The sequence below is a fragment of the Malus domestica genome, chromosome 11, assembly GCF_042453785.1.
Source record: "Malus domestica chromosome 11, GDT2T_hap1".
Lineage (NCBI taxonomy): Eukaryota > Viridiplantae > Streptophyta > Magnoliopsida > Rosales > Rosaceae > Malus > Malus domestica.
Window position 1 is genome coordinate 17,526,849 of NC_091671.1, and position 21,881 is coordinate 17,548,729.

General features: G+C 37.7%; 3 protein-coding genes across 9 annotated transcripts; all 3 read left to right on the plus strand.

The window, feature by feature from the left end:
* Positions 1-1,052: 1,052 nt before the first annotated feature.
* LOC103436110 (OVARIAN TUMOR DOMAIN-containing deubiquitinating enzyme 6) lies at positions 1,053-7,862 on the plus strand. 7 transcript variants are annotated; one of them, XM_017332479.3, is made up of 10 exons: positions 1,053-1,164; positions 1,256-1,316; positions 1,752-2,726; positions 3,197-3,358; positions 3,829-3,906; positions 5,924-6,002; positions 6,090-6,235; positions 6,944-7,009; positions 7,103-7,274; positions 7,492-7,862. In XM_017332479.3, the coding sequence occupies exons 3-10, from the start codon at positions 2,040-2,042 to the stop codon at positions 7,704-7,706; spliced, it is 1,605 nt and encodes a 534-aa protein (XP_017187968.1). In that variant the 5' UTR covers positions 1,053-1,164; positions 1,256-1,316; positions 1,752-2,039; the 3' UTR covers positions 7,707-7,862. The 7 variants fall into 7 exon arrangements, with proteins under 7 accessions (XP_017187968.1, XP_008372746.1, XP_008372749.1 ...); XM_008374524.4 differs by having other exon boundaries at positions 1,077-1,164; positions 1,674-2,726; XM_008374527.4 differs by having other exon boundaries at positions 1,077-1,164; positions 1,863-2,726.
* A 2,534-nt stretch (positions 7,863-10,396) lies between these two features.
* LOC139189461 (uncharacterized) lies at positions 10,397-13,217 on the plus strand. The gene is made up of 2 exons (XM_070808417.1): positions 10,397-10,598; positions 12,826-13,217. Exons 1-2 carry the CDS (start codon positions 10,397-10,399, stop codon positions 13,215-13,217), a joined length of 594 nt encoding a protein of 197 aa, XP_070664518.1.
* Positions 13,218-15,840: 2,623 nt separating this feature from the next.
* LOC103436111 (mRNA-decapping enzyme-like protein) lies at positions 15,841-20,750 on the plus strand. Its single transcript, XM_008374529.4, has 8 exons — positions 15,841-16,293; positions 16,413-16,453; positions 16,538-16,587; positions 17,325-17,469; positions 18,329-18,385; positions 18,733-18,859; positions 19,418-19,888; positions 20,276-20,750. The coding sequence occupies exons 1-8, from the start codon at positions 16,135-16,137 to the stop codon at positions 20,330-20,332; spliced, it is 1,107 nt and encodes a 368-aa protein (XP_008372751.2). The 5' UTR covers positions 15,841-16,134; the 3' UTR covers positions 20,333-20,750.
* The last annotated feature ends 1,131 nt before the right edge of the window (positions 20,751-21,881 follow it).

A 21,881-nucleotide genomic window follows, 5' to 3' on the forward strand; every position in this document is an offset into this window, starting at 1 on the left:
CCGTGTCCTCCATTCTTTCTTCCTCCACCACCGTCGTGAATATCTCTAAATGACAACTCTCTCTCTCTCTCTCTCTCTCTCTCTCTCTCTCTCACTCAAGTGTCATTGACAAACCGAAAACCGACCAAACCAACCTACCATTTTTGGTCAACCGACATGATCGGTTTTAGACCCAGCTTGATTGGTTTCGATTTGCAATTTTGGCTCAGCCAACTAGGTCAGTTTGATTTCGGTTTTGGCCCAAAGCGACCCAACCTAACCCGCGCCCACCATTATTGCATCCAATGGTAGAGTCCTAGGAGAATTCCTAAATTTGACGTTTTTACAATTTTATGTGATAATTTGATTAGATGCACATTTTTTGTTTATGTTAACTTTTTTTTTAATTAATTAAAACCATTAAAATTGAAAGCATTAAAATCATCAATCAAGATTGTGAGCCTCGTTTTTCACTTAAGATTGTCCTCATACAATCCCTATAGGTGAGAACATACTATGTATCCGGCGAGTCCTTATACCTTTAGGGACTCACTTTCCGATCTATTGAAGATTCATTTTGTCCATATATTTGTTTTATACCCATTTATAGGTGGTTGTCCCTATTTAAGGATTCAACTGGAGATGCTCTAAGATCTCTCACTTACAAGTGAATAGAAATACTACTATAATTGTCTAGGTGACGTTAACAAAGTCGAGAATCGAAATCATCTCGCACGAAATAAGCTGACTGACTCCTCCCCCACAGGGTTTTTGGTTTTGAACGAATAATATTATCTACATTAAGAAGAAAGAGATGAGCTTAGCCTCACAATTGACTAGTAATAATGTAGTTCAAATACACATTTTACAAGAATTGAACCTAAAACTTCTCACTTATAAGTAAAAAGGAATACATTTAGATTGTAATACTAAGTGATCAAAGTGCTGGGTTTGTTCTATTGTGTGAAAATATTAATTTTTTTTAGTTTATTTTATATATTAGTGTTAATTGTTTAGTTAAGTGAGTGAACACATGTTAAAAACTTTTAGACAGCAGACGCGCGGCCGTAGCGGGTAAGCACACGTCACGTGGCCGTCTCTCACCCTCCGTTAAAAAGCAGCCTCCCGTTTTCTCCCTCGCGACTTCTCTCTTCCTTTTCACATCGACATACCTTCCTCTCTCTGGTCTTCTTCTTCCCCTCGCAAAATCAACATAAACCCTAAAAAAATACTTGGGAATTTGAAAAATTAAATTAATTTCGTTCAGCTTTTGCAGATCTCAGACGCGTCGCGATTGAAGCTTCAGAAGAAGGCTGCGTTTCTTTATTTGTTCTCAGGTGAGTCGCCAACTCGTGCTGAGTCAACCTTAGGGTTTTTTTTTTTAATCTTTTTAAAATTTTTATTTAATTTTCAAATTTCGTTAATTGTGTGTGTTTTGCGAGTGGGTCTTGTTTGATTATCTGATTGGTGTTTTTCTTCCATGGTTCTTGGAGTTTTGGATTTTGTTAATCGGTTATACTGGGTTTGTGTCTGTTTGGTTGCTGAGAAAATGCTAGGAAAGGGGGAACAAAATTGAGAGAAAGTAGAAAGATTGGGTTTTTCTGGTTTTGTGCTTTTTGACAAAGTGAGAAGATTACCCAAGTTTTAGTCAGTTTTGATTACAATCTTGTTTGAATTTCCTTTCTTTTTCTCAGAAGCCAAGCGGATCGTTAGAAAGCTATGTTCTTTTTTGTTGATTTGTCTTGGAAATGTATGGTGTTTGTTGCGTGCAGCTTGGGGTAGTTGAAGATTGAAATTTTTGGCAATTTTTTGGGTAAAATTCGAGTAGCTTAGAGGGTTTTCTTGTTTAAAGTTCGAGCTCTGGGTCTCATGAGAATTGTTAGGGGAATGCAGAGATCGTTTCCCGAGGAGCAGAGCGTGCTGGGCTGGAAGAAAACCTTCAGCCAAGGGATTGGTGTGACTGTACCCAAGGCCAGAACGCGTGACAAACACAACTCTAAGTTTGGGGTTTTGTAAAGGATATTAGGCTAGGGTTTTGAAGACGTTAAACATTGAATGCAATGACTCGAATTCTGGTTCAGCGAGGTTCCTCGAGTGGTTCTTCTTCCAACCCAACTCGTCCTTCTTCCTTGTCTGGGTCTTCTTCTGCTTGGGCACAGCCACAGGTTAATAATCCTCAGGTTCTTTCGGTTGTGAAAGATGAGGAAATTGTAGAGGAGGCACAAGAAAATGTTATTTTGGATGAGCTGCCAGAGTATTGTGAGAGTGATGACAATAAGGCTGTGAAAAGTGATGATCTTTTGACAGAAAGCTTTAATGATGACAATGTGGGTCCAAGTGAGGAACGAGCTGATGGGGAGAAAGTTGGTAAAAATGACATTGCAAGCCCAGGGGAATTGATGAAAGGTCTAGACGGGCTGAGGATTTCTGAAAGGGTGACAGTTGAAAATGTGGACTCGAGCAGGGATTCTTTACAAAATGTGATTGGGAGTTCTCAACCACCACCTCCTCCAGTCCCTCCCCCAAAACTTCCCTCGGCAAACTCAAATTCAAGGAGATCTGTCTCAGGAAGTTCAAATGCTGTGCGGATTGGGCCTTCTAGAAGAGCAGTTGCCTGGCCTGTTGTTTCAACTAGGACTTCGCCGAATGGGTCGCGGCCTTCTTCTCCCAGGTCTCATGGTGAAAGCGAGGGGTACAATAGCGCTGATGAGCATAGTCCTTGCTTTGTGTCTTCCTATGATGACACTGTAAGTTTCTGATCTTATATATGCAAATAAATAGGAATATCTGATGTCTTCCTTAGTAGGTTTTATTGCAAAGAATCCCAGTGTTCTAGAAGGAATTGAAAAATGTGTCATAAGATAAATTTTTTTTTGGCGATTTTTGGTACATTGTTCAAATATTTGCTTTGGTTTTTTGGTACTCAAGCGTGATTCCATCCTAAAGTTGAACTTTTTAACTATTATATATACATGTTCTCAGAAATTAAGAAACAGCAGCATCCCAATATCAACTTAATACAAACTCCTCCATATCAGGAAGAAATGTTTAACAAAACGCTTATGCAGAAGCTAAACGTGGCCTCATTAAAATTCTTTACTTTTTATTTCAAGCCTTGGAGGTCGCATTTGCGCCCCCAGTGGGGTCTTACATTTGTTCGCTCCATTCTTCACTTCTAATTCAGAAATCTCAAATTGGCATGTTAAATCTATGTCAGGAAAGAGAACGACAGTTTGAAATTGATATTAGACGTGCAAAAGGTTTTGAAGTGAAAAAAATGCTGGAGGATGGGAATTGTCTCTTTCGTGCTGTTGCAGATCAAGTTTATGGGGATTCTGAAGCCTATGACTTGATTAGGCAAATGTGCATGGATTACATGGTATTATTCCTTACCCGTCCTCTATTTTTTATGCTATTTATGCTCTTTATTAGGTGCTGCGGATATGTACAGATGTTTGGTACTTATTATTATGACAGCTTAATTTGGGATCTGGCCATGTAATGTTATCGTATACTCACAAATAACAACTATGGGGTTGCTGGACAATGTTGTAAAGTGAATTGGTAACCCTACAGATGTTACTAAGCGTGTAATGAAGAGAAAAATGAAAGATATGAATAGTAAAATAGAAGAAAATCAAGGAGTAGAGGGAAAAGTTTTTCATAGTAACAATACTTATAGTTTTGATTTCCCATTAATTGTTAGAGAAACAAATTACTGGACACGAACATAAATATTGCTTTCTTCATCATAATTTCATCAGTTAATGCTATACCATAATCTTTTTGTACCCACTTAATGCTATAGTCGCCATGATTTCTGATACTTAGTTCTATTTATTTTTCCAGGAACGAGAGAGGGATCACTTTTCACAATTTATTACAGAAGGATTTACCTCTTATTGTAAGAGGAAAAGAAGAGACAAGGTACGTCATATCATAGTTCCATTGATGTTTTACTCGAAATATTTTATCAATGAGGTATGCCTACACAATAGCTCCGTATAGTATTTTAAATTGGCATCTTGAGTTCTACTAGTTTATTCCCAGAATAATGGCAATGTGGTGGAATGTTAATTGATGCATGTCCTCTTAAAGATTGTCATCCTATTACAATATCATCCCTACGTTCCAAGGTTAGTTTCATAGCAGTTATGTCTAAGTTGGAAACTGGCGAAAGCATTTGAAGTATCCGTTCCTGTTCTTCAATGCCCTTCCCCCTTTATTGTAGGTGAAGTTTCATAACAGTGGTATGCTTGTATGTCTCTACTCTTTATGTGTCTGTCTTCTGAAAGTGGGTCAACGCTTGCTGTACTTGACTTTAAAGGGTGAAATGGCTTATTTTATTGGTCTGTTTAACAATTTAATATTATCTCATTTTATTTTCAATGTTTATAAAACAATCTAGTAAGGGTAATAAAATGGGAGTGGGAAACTTAATTCTGTTTAGTAGTCCTTGATAAATACATTAAAGTTAAACTTACTAGTTACGTGGGAAAAGAAGCAGATTAATTCCGGGTTGAGTTTTATTCATTAGATTACTAACTTTATTCCTAAACCTTTTATAAGGGTGGTAAATAATGAAATCTTTATCCTGGTAGGTGAAACTACAACTATAATGCTTGCAGAAGTAATATATTTTTCCAAAAGAGTTCACAATTGAGTGTTTTGGAGATCTAGAATTTGTTTCATTTTTTGTAGTGAATCTGGGGAAATTAATAAAGTCTTCCTTTCTTTACTGTCAAAATTTTGGTAAAAGCATCAGTTTAAATGACACAAAATTGCCACAACGAAAGGCTCATAATTTGGTTTAACCGAAGGACAGCTAAAAACCCTCTCAAAAAAAAGTCTTTTCCTATGGTATTATGTAATTTTAGAGTATTTTTCGCTTAGAGCCACTAGAATTGATTTTTCTTCCAAGTTAAATTGTCTTATTTATAAAATATTTAGCATGAGCGTCCTATTGGCAAATAGTTCGTAATGGTCCCTCATATTGATGGTGATGTGATTCCCATTTTTATCTAATGTAATTTTGTGTGCGACTTTTGCAAAGGTGGTGTTGGTTGAATCATGATTTCAAATTACATTTTGAATTTGAATTCGGTTAAGAGAGGTTGGGTTGCATCGGTGAAAACTGGCGATGGCTTTGGCCTTTTTTTTTATTAAATGATTCCTGGGCTATGATGATGGTGCATGTTCTCAATGAAAGGCCCTCTGCAAAAGGAGTTTTTATCTTTTTAGTTCCTCACGACATGGTCATATCCAGGCTCAGTCGGTGATAAAAGATAAAAGACATCTTAAGAATTTAAAAATATTGTGGACAGACTGCCCAACTTTGCACCCTCAGTGAAGGCATTAAACACCTAGATTTACACACCCAAGGAAGTATTTGCCAACCTATCTTGGATTCTGCCCTGAATGGCTGTTGATTTCTCAGATGACACTGCACTATATCCTGGTGAAGAGTAATCAGATTTCCTCTTGAAGTTATGCTTGCTAATTGTGAGAATGCGGAAAGGCCTAGCTGCTGAATTATGACACATTGATGAATATTGTCAATGATCATAATAATTTTATGGTAGGTGACTGAGGTGAATTATAATAATAGAGGCATATGTGTTGACTGCTAACAGAGATGGTATAATTAGAAAACTTAAAAGGTCTTATCCCCAGGATTGCGTGGTACCTATTTTACCCTCCTCACCGTCTCTTTACATACATACTAAGCATGGTTGTTTGTTCAGTCGCCTTTCAAGTGTTTGTCTTTCGGTAATTTTATATTATGACCTGGATCTGGTGGCTTCAGTTTTCACCATGTATTAACCTTTAGTTTTATACTTAATGGTAATATGATGTCTGTTAATTATTGGCAAGTGAAGTTTTGCACAGTTCCCCATCTTTTCCACTGCAGATGTGTTTAATAGCTCATTTTATCTTATGTCAGGTATACGGAAACAATGTGGAGATCCAAGCCTTATCTGAAATGTATAATCGGCCCATCCATATTTATTCCTATAGCACAGGTTTTGAGCTGAATAATGATTTCTTTCGTTCTTCCAGTGAAATTTTCTATTTGCAATGTTTTGTTAACTTAAGTGAGTCTGATGCAGAACCGATTAATATCTTCCACGGAAGCTATGACACTGACACACCACCCCTACGATTAAGTTATCATCATGGAAATCATTACAACTCTCTTGTTGATCCCCGTCGTCAGACCATCGGTGTAGGACTTGGGTTCAGCCGTCTTCGTGGGGTGGGTACATGTGCTTAATCATTCTATATTCTTCTGGCTTTAATTGTTTTACTTCTAATACATGTGGATGAAACATGGATAACATAGATTTTCCTTTTCTTTCTGACATGATAAAAATGGGCTTGTATACAAAGGGGAAGGTTAAAAAAGGACACTAAGAAAAGAATTCTGAAGTGTAACACTATTGCCAGTTTCCTTCAAAAAAGTTCGATTACTATTTACTGCCATGTGACATGGGCTCATAAATTTGTTCTCTACTTTATAGGCTTTGGCTGCTTCCACTCCTATATAAACAAAAGAAGTTACTGTTAGGGGAAGGAGAACTGTGTTTAAGGGGTGTTTGGCTTGAGTAAAGTGAATTTGTTTTATTTTAAATCTTTTTTGGGGGCTGGGAGTGAGGGTGGGGAAGAAATACGGTGGGATGATGAAATTGGGCGCTGAAAATGGCACCATTCATTCAAAGCATCGTTAGTTATTAGTGTTTCCAATTAAAGAAGTTATCAAAGAAAGCAAGGATGTGATGATCACATCACTTAACGGGCTAGCTATCCAGTGGTTTTATTTCTCACTATGTTTTCATTTGTTGGGGGTATTGGACGAAGGGTATTTGGAGGTTTGGTAACCTAGCTGTAGTTCCGACTTTCTTAAAGATATTATTTGGTTAACTGTTCAACTTACATCTGATGTTTCATCTTTTCGTTTCTGTAGTCAAATGTTGACAAGGATCAGGTCAAGGCTGCTATTAAGGCTCAACAAGACCAACAAATTGATAATGCAAGTGTCTTGATATTTGAGTGTTATGGTTTTCAAAAATACTTGACCAGGAATATCATGATCACTTTTTCCTCTTATCGTTACTACTGGCAGGCACTTCTAGCTGAGGGGCGATTTTACTCAGATCTGGAGCTTACTGAGAAAGAAATTGAGCGCATGGTGATGGAAGCTTCAAGGCTTGAATATGCAGATGGCACATTTAAGCAACAACTTGGTCGTAGAGAATCTTCCACTTCTAGTGCTGAGCCGTCATCTTCTGGAGCTAGTGAGTTTTCCGTTCCTGTGTTTCTTCCACCCGCCCTCCCTCTCTCTCATACAGAACTTGGTAGAAGAATATTTGTAGTTTGAGTGGGCTCAATTTTTAGGTATTAAACTGCATTTTTGGATGATATAGTTCGGCAACGCTTGGGTACGCGGGTGAAATTTGCATGTAGGCTTTGATTAATTCTACGCTTTTACTGACTAGAATGTCGCATGAACAGGATCATCGGGCAGTGAGACTAAAATGGTAGGTAGGGACAAAGGATTTCAGGACTCAACCCCAAGCAGTAGTATGCAAGTCGTGCTATCGATGGGGTTCAGCTACCTGCAGGTGATCGAGGCATACAACATATTCGGAGATGATGTCGATTCCATGGTTTGTTACTTGTTGGAAACTAGCAGCAGTAGCCGGCGCAAAGGCAAGGCAACCGAATGAGCTGGTACGAGCCAATTTGGGGATGCTCACGAGATTGTGCTGGATTCGTTGTGCTGAAACTGTAGTGTTGGTAAAGAAAATGATTCCTAATTAATGGAGGCCTGTGAATCTTAAATATGTTATCCAAGTTCGTTCAATAAAATGGATTTACTAGTCTGTTTTTGAGGTCTCGATAGCGAACCTTTTCGTTAGCTAAGCACTCTCTTGTCTTTTGTCATCATATTGAATAGAAATTAAACAAAAATAGTGGATATAACTAAACAGGAGTGTGTAAGGGGAGGAGAAAACGTAATCTGAGGGGTTCGAGGAGCCATTTTAATAGCCAGCTAGCGTATTGATGGATTTGTGGGTATGACAAGTAAGAAGCGAAAAAGGAATGCACTTGGGTTGGTTGGAGGGAAACACTTTTCGCCGAAGGACTTGACTCAACCAACAGTACAAGGCCCAAAGAAGTTCGATCTTCACAACTAGAAATTCAATTACTTCATAACTGCTACATGACAACTAGAAATTCAAATGATAACCCTTGCAAGGCTTGTTCTCAATGGAAGTTGGTAATTAGACCATCACAACTAAGCCCCAGTTTGGGGTTGAGGTGATTTTAAAAAAAGCTCCTATGAAAAAAAGCTGGGAGTGTTTTTGGTGTTTGGTAAACTTAAAAAAAATGGCTTATTTTGGAAGCTGCTGTGAGAATAAGCTGAAATCAAAGGAAAAAGCTGAAGCTGCAATCTGTAGCTTTGGAAAACTGGTTTTTTTTCAAAGCACATAGAACTACAGTGCTCCTTTAATGAAAAGATCCACTATTAGACTGCTTTTTTTTCCAAAAGCACTTTTACAAAAAAGTTTACCAAACACTCTGCTGATTTATTTCACAGCCGCTTATTCTCACAGCACAGCCGCTTATTCTTACAGCAGCATTTTTTCAAAGCACAGCAATACCAAACCAGCCCTAAATCTCTAACAATTCTAGTCAAGGAACACTCTTTGAATACGAGCAACAGACTCTGGCATAAAATCACCACTGGAGCTACTAGTATTGGAATAGAGAACAAGAGCCACCATGAGAAAAAAAAAACATTAAGCTTAATCTGTTGCCAAGCCCATACTACCCAAAGCCATCTAAATGTTACAAACCGAAAATCATGAGTACCACTGCCGCCGCGGCGGCCTGATGAGCGCCAACGTCGAATAAGCCGCATCTAGTTATTAAATACTTGTAGAATAAGGGTGGAAAATGAGAATGCTTGGTCTCCATTGATCAAACTTTGTAAGCAAGTGGCATTAGCGTTGGACTAAAATTGGACAGAAAAGAAGTGATGGGAACTCAAATTTAAGCATGACTTAGGCAAAAGCTAAATCACCATACAAGTGACTCTTATTTATTCGCCATAATAGCTAGGAAAATAAAAGAGAGGGGAAAAGAGGAAAAACGTAGTTTGTTTTTCCTTCTTCCCCTATGACGACTATTGCTCTTAACTCTTTCTGGAAGCTATGATGTAGGCTATTATACTAAATTATGATTATTTCTCCAATTACGTATGACAGTACAATACAGGTCTCTTCACAAGAGTTCAAACTTCAAATTAAATATAATGTTTTCCTTGTTGAAAATATTTGTGGGTTAATGAATGCCCACACAGTAATGTTGAAACTATTGGTGGATTAATGAATGCCCACACAGTAATGTGGACTTGGGAAATGAATGACGATTGTATTTTCAAAAGGTGTGTGCTGTAAATTTTGATGTGTAATTATTACGTTTGTTTGGAGTTGCTCTATAAATAGAGCGCGCCGTGTACTATCAAAATACACTGAGAAGGAAAAAAGGATCAATAACATTAGTATCTATCTCTCCCTCTTTTATTTGTCATCCCCTTGTGCTATAGTTACAGTGTGATATTTTACACCTGCTTCGCTCCTGTCACTAGTAAAGGTTATCTCTCTAACTTTTGCCTATTTATAACACGTTATCAGCACGACTCTCTAACCATTTCTCAGTTCTCTTCACTGAAAGAAAAAAAACTGTTTCCTCTAAGGATTTTACTATTCTTCTTCTTCCTTTGCCTCACCTGCTGGATATACCCTTGCGAAGAATTGTTTGCACCATGCCTGCTTCTAGTTCTCAACCTAACAGTTACTTATATCTTTGATTTCTTGTTTGGTACAGCTCTTGACTACTAACCCAGTGTTTATTTATGTTAATTTTACTGCAATCCAAGATGGTGCGATACAATTGCCCATCTTGAATTGCAAATTTAATCTTACTGCAATCCAAGATGATGCAGTATCATTGCCTATCTTGGAATGCAGATCTAATCTTACTACAAATTTTAGGTGGAGCGATATAATCTCCCACCCTACCCTGCATATTTAAATCTGTCTGTTGTTTAATTTTATTGCAATTTTAGGTGATGCGGTGTAATCGCCCACCCTGCTCTGTGTGTTAAAATTTTTCAAACTACTTGAGTGGTGCGGAATAATCGTCCATCCTATGTTATGAGAATGGTGCGGTACAATCGTCCTCCTCATTCATTATGTAAATATTGAGCCAGAAGTTTCGAATGCTTATCATTTTGGTCTGAAGATCAAAATGAAAAATTTGTAAGAACCAAAAGTTCTAACACTACATACCTCCAAAATACATATTATTGCAAGTTCTTACACATCTCAATTTTCTTTCAGAAAAGAAAATGGCAAACTTGGCAAAACTTGATTTTGTTGCCTTGGATATTACTGGGAAGAACTACCTTACCTGGGTAGTGGATACCAAGATCCATTTGGATGCAGGGAATCTTAGAGAAACAATCAATGAGGAGAACAGTGCATCTTCTCAAGATCAGGCGAAGGCCATGATCTTTATCCATCGCCACCTTGATGAAGGACTAAAGAGCAGTACCTAACGGTTGAAGATCCGTTAGCTCTCTGGAAGGCATTGAGAAACATATACAATCACCAGAAAACAGTGATTCTTCCAAAAGCTCGTTATGAGTGTACTCACCTAAGGATCCAGGATTTCAAGTCAGTGGCTGAGTATAATTCTACGATGTTCAGAATTAGCTCCCAGATGAAACTCTGTGGGGAAACCATCACTGAGTAGGATATGCTGGAAAAGACTTTTAGCACTTTTCATGCCTCAAACGTGCTCCTACAACAGCATTATAGAGAGCGAGGTTTCATTGAATACAACCAGCTGAAATCTATGCTCCTGGTAACTGAACAAAACAATGAGCTCTTGATGAAAAATCACCAGTCCCGACCTACTGGATCTGCACCATTCCCAGAAGTGAATGCTGCTTCCCTCGAAGTGAACACCACATCCTCTAGTGGCAATAATCATAAACGAGGATGTAGCCACAGGCGAGGACGGTGGAATGGGAAAGGCAAGAATCATGGTGTCCAGTTTCACAACCAAGTTTCAAGGCATAATTCAGGCCCGAGCTTCAAAAATGTAAATCGCCATAAAGGCAAAGCTCATATGAACAATGCTCCCAGAAACTCTGAAGGAGCCTGTCATAGGTGTGGTGGCAATGGGCATTAGGCGCGTACTTGTCGTACCCCAAAACATCTAATAGATCTATATCAAGCCTCCATCAAGGAGAAAGGTGTTTAACATAACCCACCAATGGATATACCTGTTCCAATGTGCAACTTATCAGGGCAATTGAACACAACCCACCTAGATGTCTCAGACTTCATTGTGGAAAGGAGGAATGAAGTGTACCGGTCCGACTGAATCATTTATATTTGATGTACTGAACTTGTAGTTTAAAACTAGCATTTCAAATTCAATAAAAGTAGCATTTAAATTTCCTGTTATAAATTGCTTTTAACCGTGATCCCCTTTACTCAGAAAACATGGATAAAAACTATGGTCATTCTCAAAACATGAGAAATGGCAGAGATATTTGTCTTGCAGACAGCACAACCACGTATACAATACTTTGAGATTGAAAGTATTTCTCAAGGATTGATGCTTACAAAAGTAAGGGTAACAACAATATCAGGCCAATCATATGTAATTGAAGGCTCGTGGAAAGCCCAAATTATGTTACCAAAGGGAACAATATTGTCCATACAGAATGCTTTGTACGCTACTTGACCTACTCGAAATTTGTTGAGTTTCAAAGACATACATTTAAATGGATACCACATTGAAACGAAAAGTGCAGAAAATGTGGAGTATCTATGCATTACCTCCAATGATACCCAGAAGCGTATATTGGAGAAGTTGCATGATTTGAATCACATACTGTCATGAACCAAAAGTTCATTGATTCAAAAGTTTACATGCCAATCGTCTGGATCACCCAGGATCTACCATGATGCGTAGAATCATTACCAATTCTAATGGACATCCATTATTGAGCAGACACATTGCAATCTCAAATGATAACCCTTGCAAGGCTTGTGCTCAAGGGAAGTTGGTAATTAGACCATCACAACTAAAGGTTGATGTTGAATCCCCATCATTTCTACAAAGAATTCAAGGAGATATTTGTGGGCCTATTTAACCATCCTATGGACCATTCCGATATTTTATGGATTTGGTTGATGCATCTACCCGATGGTCACATGTTTGTCTCTTGTCTATCAGAATGTAACTTTTGCGAGACTTCTCCTCAGATAATTAAGTTGCGAGCACGGTTCCCAGATTACCCCATTAAGTCAATCCGACTTGATAACGCTAGTGAATTTACGTCTCAAACCTTTGATGGTTACCGCATGACATTGGGAATTGATGTTGAAAACCATGTTCCTCATGTCCATACTCAAAATGGTCTAGCAGAGGCATTTATCAAGCAGCTTCAATTAATAGCTCGCACTCTGCTCATGAAAACAAAATTGCCAGTCTCTGCATGGGGACATGCCATCTTACATACTACATCATTGGTTCAATTGAGACTTATAGCAAACCATTAATACTCATCAGTGCAACTCGTGTTTGGGCATCAGCCAAACATTTCATATTTACGAGTTTTTGGTTGTGCTGTTTATGTGCCTATTGCACCACCACAACGCACTAAAATGGGACCTCAACGCAGACTGGGAATTTATGTGGGTTTTGATTCACCGTCTATCATTAGATATTTGGAACCCTTGACATGTGATATGTTTACAGCTCATTTTGCTTATTGTCACTTTGATGAGACAATCTTCCCGTCGTTAAGGGGAGAAAATATCGTTCCAGAAGAACAACAAGAGCTGACATGGGTTGTTCCCACCTTATCTCATTTTGATCCACGTAGCACTCAATGTGAAAATGAAGTGAAAATGATCGTTCATCTTCAAAGTATTTCCAATCAAATGCGAGATACATTTAATGATGCTATGAAAGTGACAAAATCACATATACCAGCTGCAAATGCACCTGCAAAAATTGATGTCCCTGTTGGACAAAATAAAGTGGTAGCAAATGATTCATCTAATGCACGCCTGAAGCGTGGTAGACCCCAGGTTCAAAAATTCAACCCTTCGCAAGAGAAAGACAAGGGCACAACTGAATCCAAATAAAATCATTCAAGAAGAAAAAATGAATGACAAATTCATAATTCATGATTCTGTACTTTCAGAAAAAGAAAATGTCATTGATGAGACACATGTACCTGAAGAAACAAAGGTACATGAAAGCAAATAGATCTCCATAAATTATGCTTGTACTAATGAATTGTGGGATCAGAATGAAATAATCATCAACGACATGTTCGCATTCGTAGTAGCCACTGAAATCATATTAAGTGATGATATTGATACCCGCTTTTTCGATGAATGCAAACAGAGACAAGATTGACCTAAGTGGAAATATGCAATCCAGGTAGAATTAAATTCCTTGGAAAGGAGAAATGTTTTTGGACCGGTAGTCCAAACCCCACCTAGTATAAACCCTGTGGGTTACAAATGGGTATTCATAAGAAAGCGAAATGAGAAAACCAAGATTGCAAGATACAAAGCACGACTCGTTGCACAAGGCTTTTTGCAAAGACTTGGAATTGATTATGAGGAGACATACTCTCCTGTAATGGACGCAATTACGTTCTGTTACTTAATAAGTTTAATGGTTTCAGAAAAACTTGACATGCAACTTATGGATGTCATCATTGCATATCTATATGGAAAATTAGATACTGACATATATATTAAAGTCCTAGAAGGACTTAAGTTGCCTGAAACAACTAACAAACCACGAGGTACGCTCTCAATCAAATTAAGGCGATCATTGTATGGGTTGAAACAATTTGGACAAATGTGGTATAAACGTCTCAGTGAGTATTTGATCAAAGAAGGGTATACCAACAATGTCATTTGCCCGTGTGTGTTCATTAAGAAATCTAACTTTGGATTTGTTATAGTGGCAGTATATGTTGATGATATGAACCTAGTTGGAACCCCTAAAGAACTTAATAAAACTGTTTAATATCTAAAAAGCGAATTTGAAATTAAAGATCTTGGAAAAACAAAATATTATCTCGGCTTGCAGATCGAGCATTGCGCTAGTGGAATTTTGGTCCACCAATCAGCTTACATTGAAAAAATCCTTAAGCGATTTGGCATGGACAAGGCTTATCCACTCAGCAAGCCAATGGTCGTTCGTTCTTTGGACATTAATAAAGATCTATTCCGTCCAAAAGAAGATGATGAACTGGTCCTTGGTCCAGAAGTACCATATTTGAGTGCAATAGGTGTTTTATTGTATTTAGCACAATGTATGTACTAGACCAGATATAACATTTTCAGTCAACTTGTTAGTAAGGTATAGCTCTGCTCCAACAATTCGTCATTGAAAGGGAGTCAAAAATGTATTGTGATACCTTCGTGGGACAACATACATGGGTCTCTTCTACTCAAAGAAATTCACAAATGACTAGGTCCTTGTTGGATATGCAGATGTTGGTTTTCTCTTTAATCCGCATGAAGCCCGCTCACAAACTAGATATGTGTTCAAGAATGGAGATACAACAGTCTCATGGTGCTCAACAAAGCAAACATTAGTTGCTACATCTTCAAATCACTTAGAAATACGTGCTTTACATGAAGCACGTCGTGAATGTTCTTGGTTAAGATCAATGATCCATCATATCCGGAATTCACGTGGTCTACCTTCAAAGACAAACACTCCAACTGTCATCCATGAAGATAATGCAGCCTATGTTGCCCAAATGAAGGAAGGATTTATCAAGGGCGATAAAACTACACACATATCTCCAAAGTTTTTTAGTGCATATGAGCTTCAGAATTAAAGTTATTGAAATCAGACAAACATGTTCCAATGAAAATCTGGCAGGTCTGTTCACCAAATCTCTACCAAAGTGCACATTTCAAAAGTTAGTGCAAAGTATTGGATTACGTCGACTTATCAATTAAATAAATTTGGAAAATGCGGAATCAGGAGGAGATACATATCAGGGGGAGCATCCATGATACATACATGCTGTACTCTTTTTCCTTCGATTATGATTTTTCCCACTGGGTTTTTCCTATCAAGGTTTTGATGAGGCAACATAAGCATACTTTACACTATATCAACAATCCAAGTAAAGTTGTACTCTTTTTCCTTCGCTATGTTTTTTTCCCACTGGGTTTTTTCGAGCAAGGTTTTAACGAGGCAGTTGATGTTGATATGTTGGCATCCAAGGGGGAGTTGAAAATATTTGTGGGTTAATGAATGCCCACACAGTAATGTTGAAACTATTGGTGGATTAATGAATGCCCACACAGTAATGTGGACTTGGGAAATGAATGCGGATTGTATTTTCAAAAGGTGTATGCTGTAAATTTCAAGGTGTAATTATTACGTTTGTTTGGAGTTGCTCTATAAATAGAGCGCTCCGTGTACTATCAAAATACATTGTGAAGAAGAAAAGATCAATAACATCAGTATCTATTCATTTCTCTTTTATTTGTCATCCCCTTGTGTTATAGTTACAATGTGATCTTTTACACCTGATTTGCTCATGTCACTAGTAAAGGTTATCTCTCAAACTTTTCCGATTTTATAACCTTCCTTATTTATCGAAACAGAATGATTAATCGAGTTCTTAATGTTATTCTTATCCGAAATAATAAGTATATGGCGTGCATGCGGAGAAAATGTAATTTCCTTCAATCAACAAAAGGACAAGTTCGTCTTTAACATTTCGTTACAAGGCGGGAAAATGTTGTCAGCTTAGCAGCAGCACTAATGAGCGAAGTGAGGAAATGGAACTTTCCAGAAACAGATGTAAAAACCCCCAAAACCTCGAATTCCCTTCTAGAAGAAGAATGTCGGGGTATTTTCGTCATTGGGAATAACAGCGTCACGGGTTCGCTTGAGAAGGAAGGTTTAATGATGTCGTTGGACCTTCGCCTTCCTTAAATTCCGCTTCTTCCTCTGAAATTTTGCGGTTGCGGTGGCGGCACATGTGGCGGAGCGGAAGCCCAAGTTAGAAAAAAAATGTCGCAGAACGGGAAATTGACGCCGAATCTGGACCAGCAGAGCACGAAGCTTCTGAATCTGACGGTTCTGCAGCGAATCGACCCCTTCGTCGAGGAAATTCTCATCACCTCCACTCACGTCACCTTCTACGAGTTCAACACTGACCTCAGCGAATGGGTAGTCCTACCTTTTCTCCTTAATTTCTCATTATTTTCTTCTTGATATCTCATTATTTTTTGCTTATGATCTGATTCCAATTGCATAATTCTCTCTGATTTTTTTTCTTCCATTTTTAGAGTCGCAAGGACGTTGAAGGATCGCTCTTCGTGGTCAAGAGGTAATTCTGCGTTGCAAGATTTGGTTTTTTTTTTTTTTGTGGCAATTTGGATTTTGGGGGTTAATTTTGTTGCTGTTATTCCAGGAATGCGCAACCTCGGTTTCAGTTCATTGTGATGAACCGGCGGAATACTGGTCAGTGCGTTTGCATTGTGTTTTAATTCCTGATCCGTGTCGTTTCGCTGCATTTGTAGTTCTCATAGATTGGAAGTTTTATTGGTATTTGTGAACAGGGTTGATCAGATTTTCCGAGTTACTTGCTAAACTTGATTCTTTAGTGTAGCCTTCAAAAATGGAGAATTTGCTATGGTACTATTAGTTTAGGGTTTAGGGTTTAACTTAGTAAGTACGCCGAATGTCTCACACTAGAAGAAGAACATATGTTGAAGTAGCATATGAGCTCTCGGGTGTCCTTCCCTTGGCTGGCTTGACCTGCTCTGGTACCAAATACCATTAGAACCAGTCTCCAATCATTACTGGACTCTGGACTCTGGACCACATTTCTGAGTTCTTTTTTTTTTACTTTTAATTTGTTTCCTCTCTGGTCTGATGTTCTTCTTTGCCTCGCGTTGAATCCTTTGATCCTGCATATGGTGAATATCTTCTACTCCACACAGCAAGTGTGCTACATGAAAGGCTAAGCACCAAAGGGACCAAGTATTTGAGATTGAGAGATGAAAGATCATTCACTTGAGGCTTCAAAATCTTCTGATTTGGTTATTAGCCTTTCTAGTATTGTTTTAAGTCTATATCTCAGGTTATTCAGACGCCTAATGATGTTTTGCTTTTAATTTTTATATGGCATGCGTTTTATGTTTATACTTTACTAAATTTCTTTGTATTAAGATGATTTAGTATGTTTGCATGAGCAGAAAATTTGGTGGAGGATCTCTTGGGAGATTTTGAATTTGAAGTCCAACATCCATATCTATTGTATCGAAATGCGGCTCGAGAGGTCAATGGCATTTGGTTTTACAATCCAAGTGAATGTGAGGAGGTGGCAAATCTTTTTAGCAGGTATTGTCTTCTGGCAATTTTAAGTTGATTGAAAATTGATTGACTCGATCAAAAACTTCGTGGTATTTTTGATTGACTCGATCAAAAACTTCGTGGATGCAATAAGTATGCCAGTGAATGGATATTCTATTACAATAAGGCATTTAGGTGAACAGTGCATAACAATTAAATATCTGAAGATCTTAAAAGTACTCCGATAATGTACTATTTAAGATTTATCTCATTTTTCTTTTTAAGACAAGTAAGAAAAATAGATGAGTAACTCTAAACTTTAATACATGTTAATACATGCCTAAAATAGATATAATCTTTTTACCTGTGTATGTTTATCAGTTATTGTTTGAAATACGTTGTGTTCAGAAAAAAATCCTTCCAGGGAATCTACCCTTTTACTAGTTTCACTCTGTTGGAGGTAAATAATGAAGGCTAGTATTTGTGCCAAGATACAATTGAACTTATTGTGTATACAATTAGTTTAAAACTTTAAATGCGAGTAATATGTCTCATGGTGAGAGAAAGTTGAAGGTTATTGTGACATAGTAACGCCATGAGAAATAGTTTTGCGTACCACTCTTTCAAGTGTTTACTTTCTCATATACTTTGCGTAACTTTAATTTATCGGTCAACTGAAGTTCCAGAAATGCATTTTTTTAGTGTTTTAATTATTGGTTTCTCACATGACATGACCTAGGTATGTTATTATTGCAACTGTTTGCTGGGATCCTGACTGAATTGCGTTTTATTTATCCTTCTTGTTTATATAAAAGTTAAAAAGGAAAGTTGAGATGTGCCAGATTGTATATTATCCTTAATTGCTTTGTTTTTAAATCCATTCTATCTTTTATTTGTGTGGCTCCAGGATTCTTAGTGCATATTCCAAGGTGCCTCAAAAGTCAATGGCATCACCAACAAAGAGGTAATATTCCTTTCATCCCTACTTAGCACAAATGTAGTTATTCCTTTACTTCTGAAGTCTGTGCTATTACAAAGTTTTCCTTGTCGACAATAGTATATAAACTTCTGGCTTTGTATTATTGATCATTTTGAAGGGTGATATTTTCTTTTTGTATACGCTGAGCTTGCAAACTTCTGGTTTGTAAAATTCTTGGAATATTTATCTATATTCTATTCTCAATACAATAGCATAAGAAATTATGTGTTTATGCTGTTGAATATTTCAAATGTTCAGTTGTGCAATTTTGTAGCAATTTTAGTCATTTTGTTTATGATAACAACTGAAGGAAGAATGTATTACTTTTGTAGTGAGTTTGAGGAACTGGAAGCAGTTCCAAGCATGGTTGTTATGGATGGTCCTTTGGAGCCATCATCATCAACTGCCTCTCATGTCACTGACGTTCCAGATGATCCAGCTTTTGTGAACTTCTTCAGTGTATGTTCTCTTCCTCTTAATGTTCTGCAGTTGTGGAAGTTTATTCTGGCCTTTTGTAGTATTAACTGTATAGGGTTTCATGAGTTCCTAATTTTGTCATTGATTGGGGAATTTTGGTTGTTCCATACAGCTGTAGAATGAAAATGTTTTGATTGTCTAACAATTTCTGCATTTGATGCTAATATTGGTTACTCTCAAATTCAACGATGAGTAGTTAATGTGGGATTGTTGGTTCTAGTCCTTTAAGAAATAATAAATAAAATTACCAACGGAGTACCTCGTAAATGTGCCCGTTTGCACTATGTTTTATGCTCATTTCAAGGAAATACAGACTTGGTGAGTGTATGCCTACATATGAATGCCTCAGCACAAGCACGTGTCCGTATACAGCATTGGACATACTGATGGATATAATTTTGTGTTCATGCATAATGTCATCCCTGCATATGTGTATATATATTGGTGAACTTACTGATGGATATAATTTCAGGATCGTTGAAACATCTTTTTTCATTTTTCCTATATCTGGGCCAATCTAAATTTGGACATTAATTGCAGACGGCTATGACTATCGTGACTTCTTCAACTACAGCAATTACCGGACAGCCTTACCAGTCATCTTCGACAGTCTCTCTACCTTCTCATCCAGTCGGTGTTGCCCCTTCAAGTATTCCTGGCATGCAAATACCGTCTGCTCCACTGTTACTGTCTACAACTTTGTCCTCTTACCTTGACCTCCCTGAATCCCATAACATCACCAACTTGGCCAGTAATCTTGTAAAGCCATCTTCTTTTTTTGGTCATCCTTCCTCTTCAGTAACAACCATGCCACCTGTCTCTGCATCAATCCCTGCTGCTCCTCTTCTTCACCCTGCTGTAACTGTGCAACGTCCATATGGTGCTCCTCTTTTACAACCTTTTCCACCGCCAGCTCCTCCACCATCTCTCACTCCTGCTTCTTTCCCTACTCCGAACTATGGGCCAGTTAACAGAGATAAAGTACGAAATGCTCTCATGCTGTTTGTACAGGTTAGTCTTGTCGTAATGGTGCTATGTAGATATAATTATGCTCATTTGTTTTTTCAATTGAAAAGATTAAATGTTTGTAGTAATGTTCAAAATTCATGCACATATTCTGGAAATTGTTTAAAAATGCATCATGAACGTTTTGTAGTTTTATAGTTGATAAAAATGCATCAAGGAAACAAATACCTAGGTTTATATTCCTGATGCCTTTTTCCCAGGAGACACGTCCATTTGCATTACAACTTTGAATTTTTTGAATTGTATTGGGTACCGAATCATTATCTAGAGTTCTCGACTGAAGCAACTGGTGAATAATCTTTAGGTTCTTCTTCATTATGATTATCATTAACTTTGTTCATAATTTGATTATGAACCTTGCCTGCTCTGTAGGATAATCAATTCATTGACATGGTATACGGAGCACTCCAGAAAGCACCCCACTCATAACCTTTTCCGAAAAGCTTTACTGTCAGCATGTTAACGCAGGCCAGTGAACGCCTACCTGAAGCAGCAGAGTCTACAAGCTGGATTGTTTTTGTTCATTGTGTGCCTTCTTCTTTCGTTCCCCCTTTAAACGTGTGCATATGATGTATAGGATTTCGATTCTCATTCTCATGGGAGGGGAATTTCGATATAGGGGTATTTGTAAGTTTCGAATTGACAGTGCCGCGTAGTTTTGAATGTTTGTTTGGTCTTTTACTTGATGCGCGAGTAAAGACCTTTGTATTCTCAGCAATCTTATACCCCTAAACACCCCCTTAACCCAAGCAAGTGAGTTTTAAGCACTCTGTTGAAGCGTACTAATCGCAAATTGAAAGTACACTCGCCACCTTTTTCTTAATGAAAATTGTTATTAGCACTTCAATTTAGTCTCCCACTTTGTTTTCGCTAGGTAAGAGAGTGAGTTTTTGGGTATTTTTCTGCACTTGTGTTTCTTTTGAGGAAATCTTGCTCAAGTTTGTCCTAGTTTGTTAGCAAATAACAAAAATAGGCCATTAGACCAACACAAACAATTAAATGCAAATTGGAGATGGAGTTTGAGTTTGAGTTATCAAATTTGATTTATGGCATTGGCAAATGGTTTGAAAGATTTTCTACTTGCATGTAGATGTGCGAGTTTGTCAGGGAAATTGGAGATGAGAAATCATAATCCTCTTTTAATGTAAATGTACTACTTCCGTCAATTTCTGTTATAAATTTCATCAAAATTGCATCATATGAGCCTTTTTTCCCGCGTATTTTCGCTACTTCATGCCCCTTGACGACATAGAGAAAGAATTTCGATGATAAAAGAACGTGGAAACAACTCTATACTCGTGAATTATAGGTTCTTATCCTCAATCTTTTAAGCACCTTGAAGTAGAAAAATACCCTCGAAAAATTGTTTATGACAGATAAAAAAACCCTTAGCCATCCATTTGTCACGTTTTAATCAATTCCTTTGCAGGAAGAGATCCCCTCCAGATCTCTCCCACCAAGTCCTAGGGATCCGGAGATCTGAACCCTTGAAATTTGATCTAACTGCTACAATTATTATAACTTATAGAAGGCCCCCATGTTTGTAGCCGTTGGATTAAATTTCAAGGGACCCGGCCTAGAATTTGATGGGAAAGATCCGGAGGGATATCTTCCCTTCCTTTGCCCTTCTCTCAAAGTACATAAAAAAAAATGTTTTTATATAAACTATTGAATTCTCAACACATGCTTAATTGGGAAATGTCATAAAAAAAGGAAAATACTCCAAAATGGGACAATTTCTTAATCTCGGGACTGAAATAGGACAAACTGGTCATGCACAAAATCGAAATTACTAAAATACCCACATATAAATGGGTTATTCCTCCCATTTTCTGATTTCTCTCTCTACTCTCTCTCCCTTCCTCAGATCTATGAGCTTCAATTTCGAAGCGATAGAAGTCCAAAGAGAGGCGAGAAAAGTGATATGGGTTTTGGGTTCACCTCATACCTCTGATTTTGAACAAAGGGATGCGAGAGA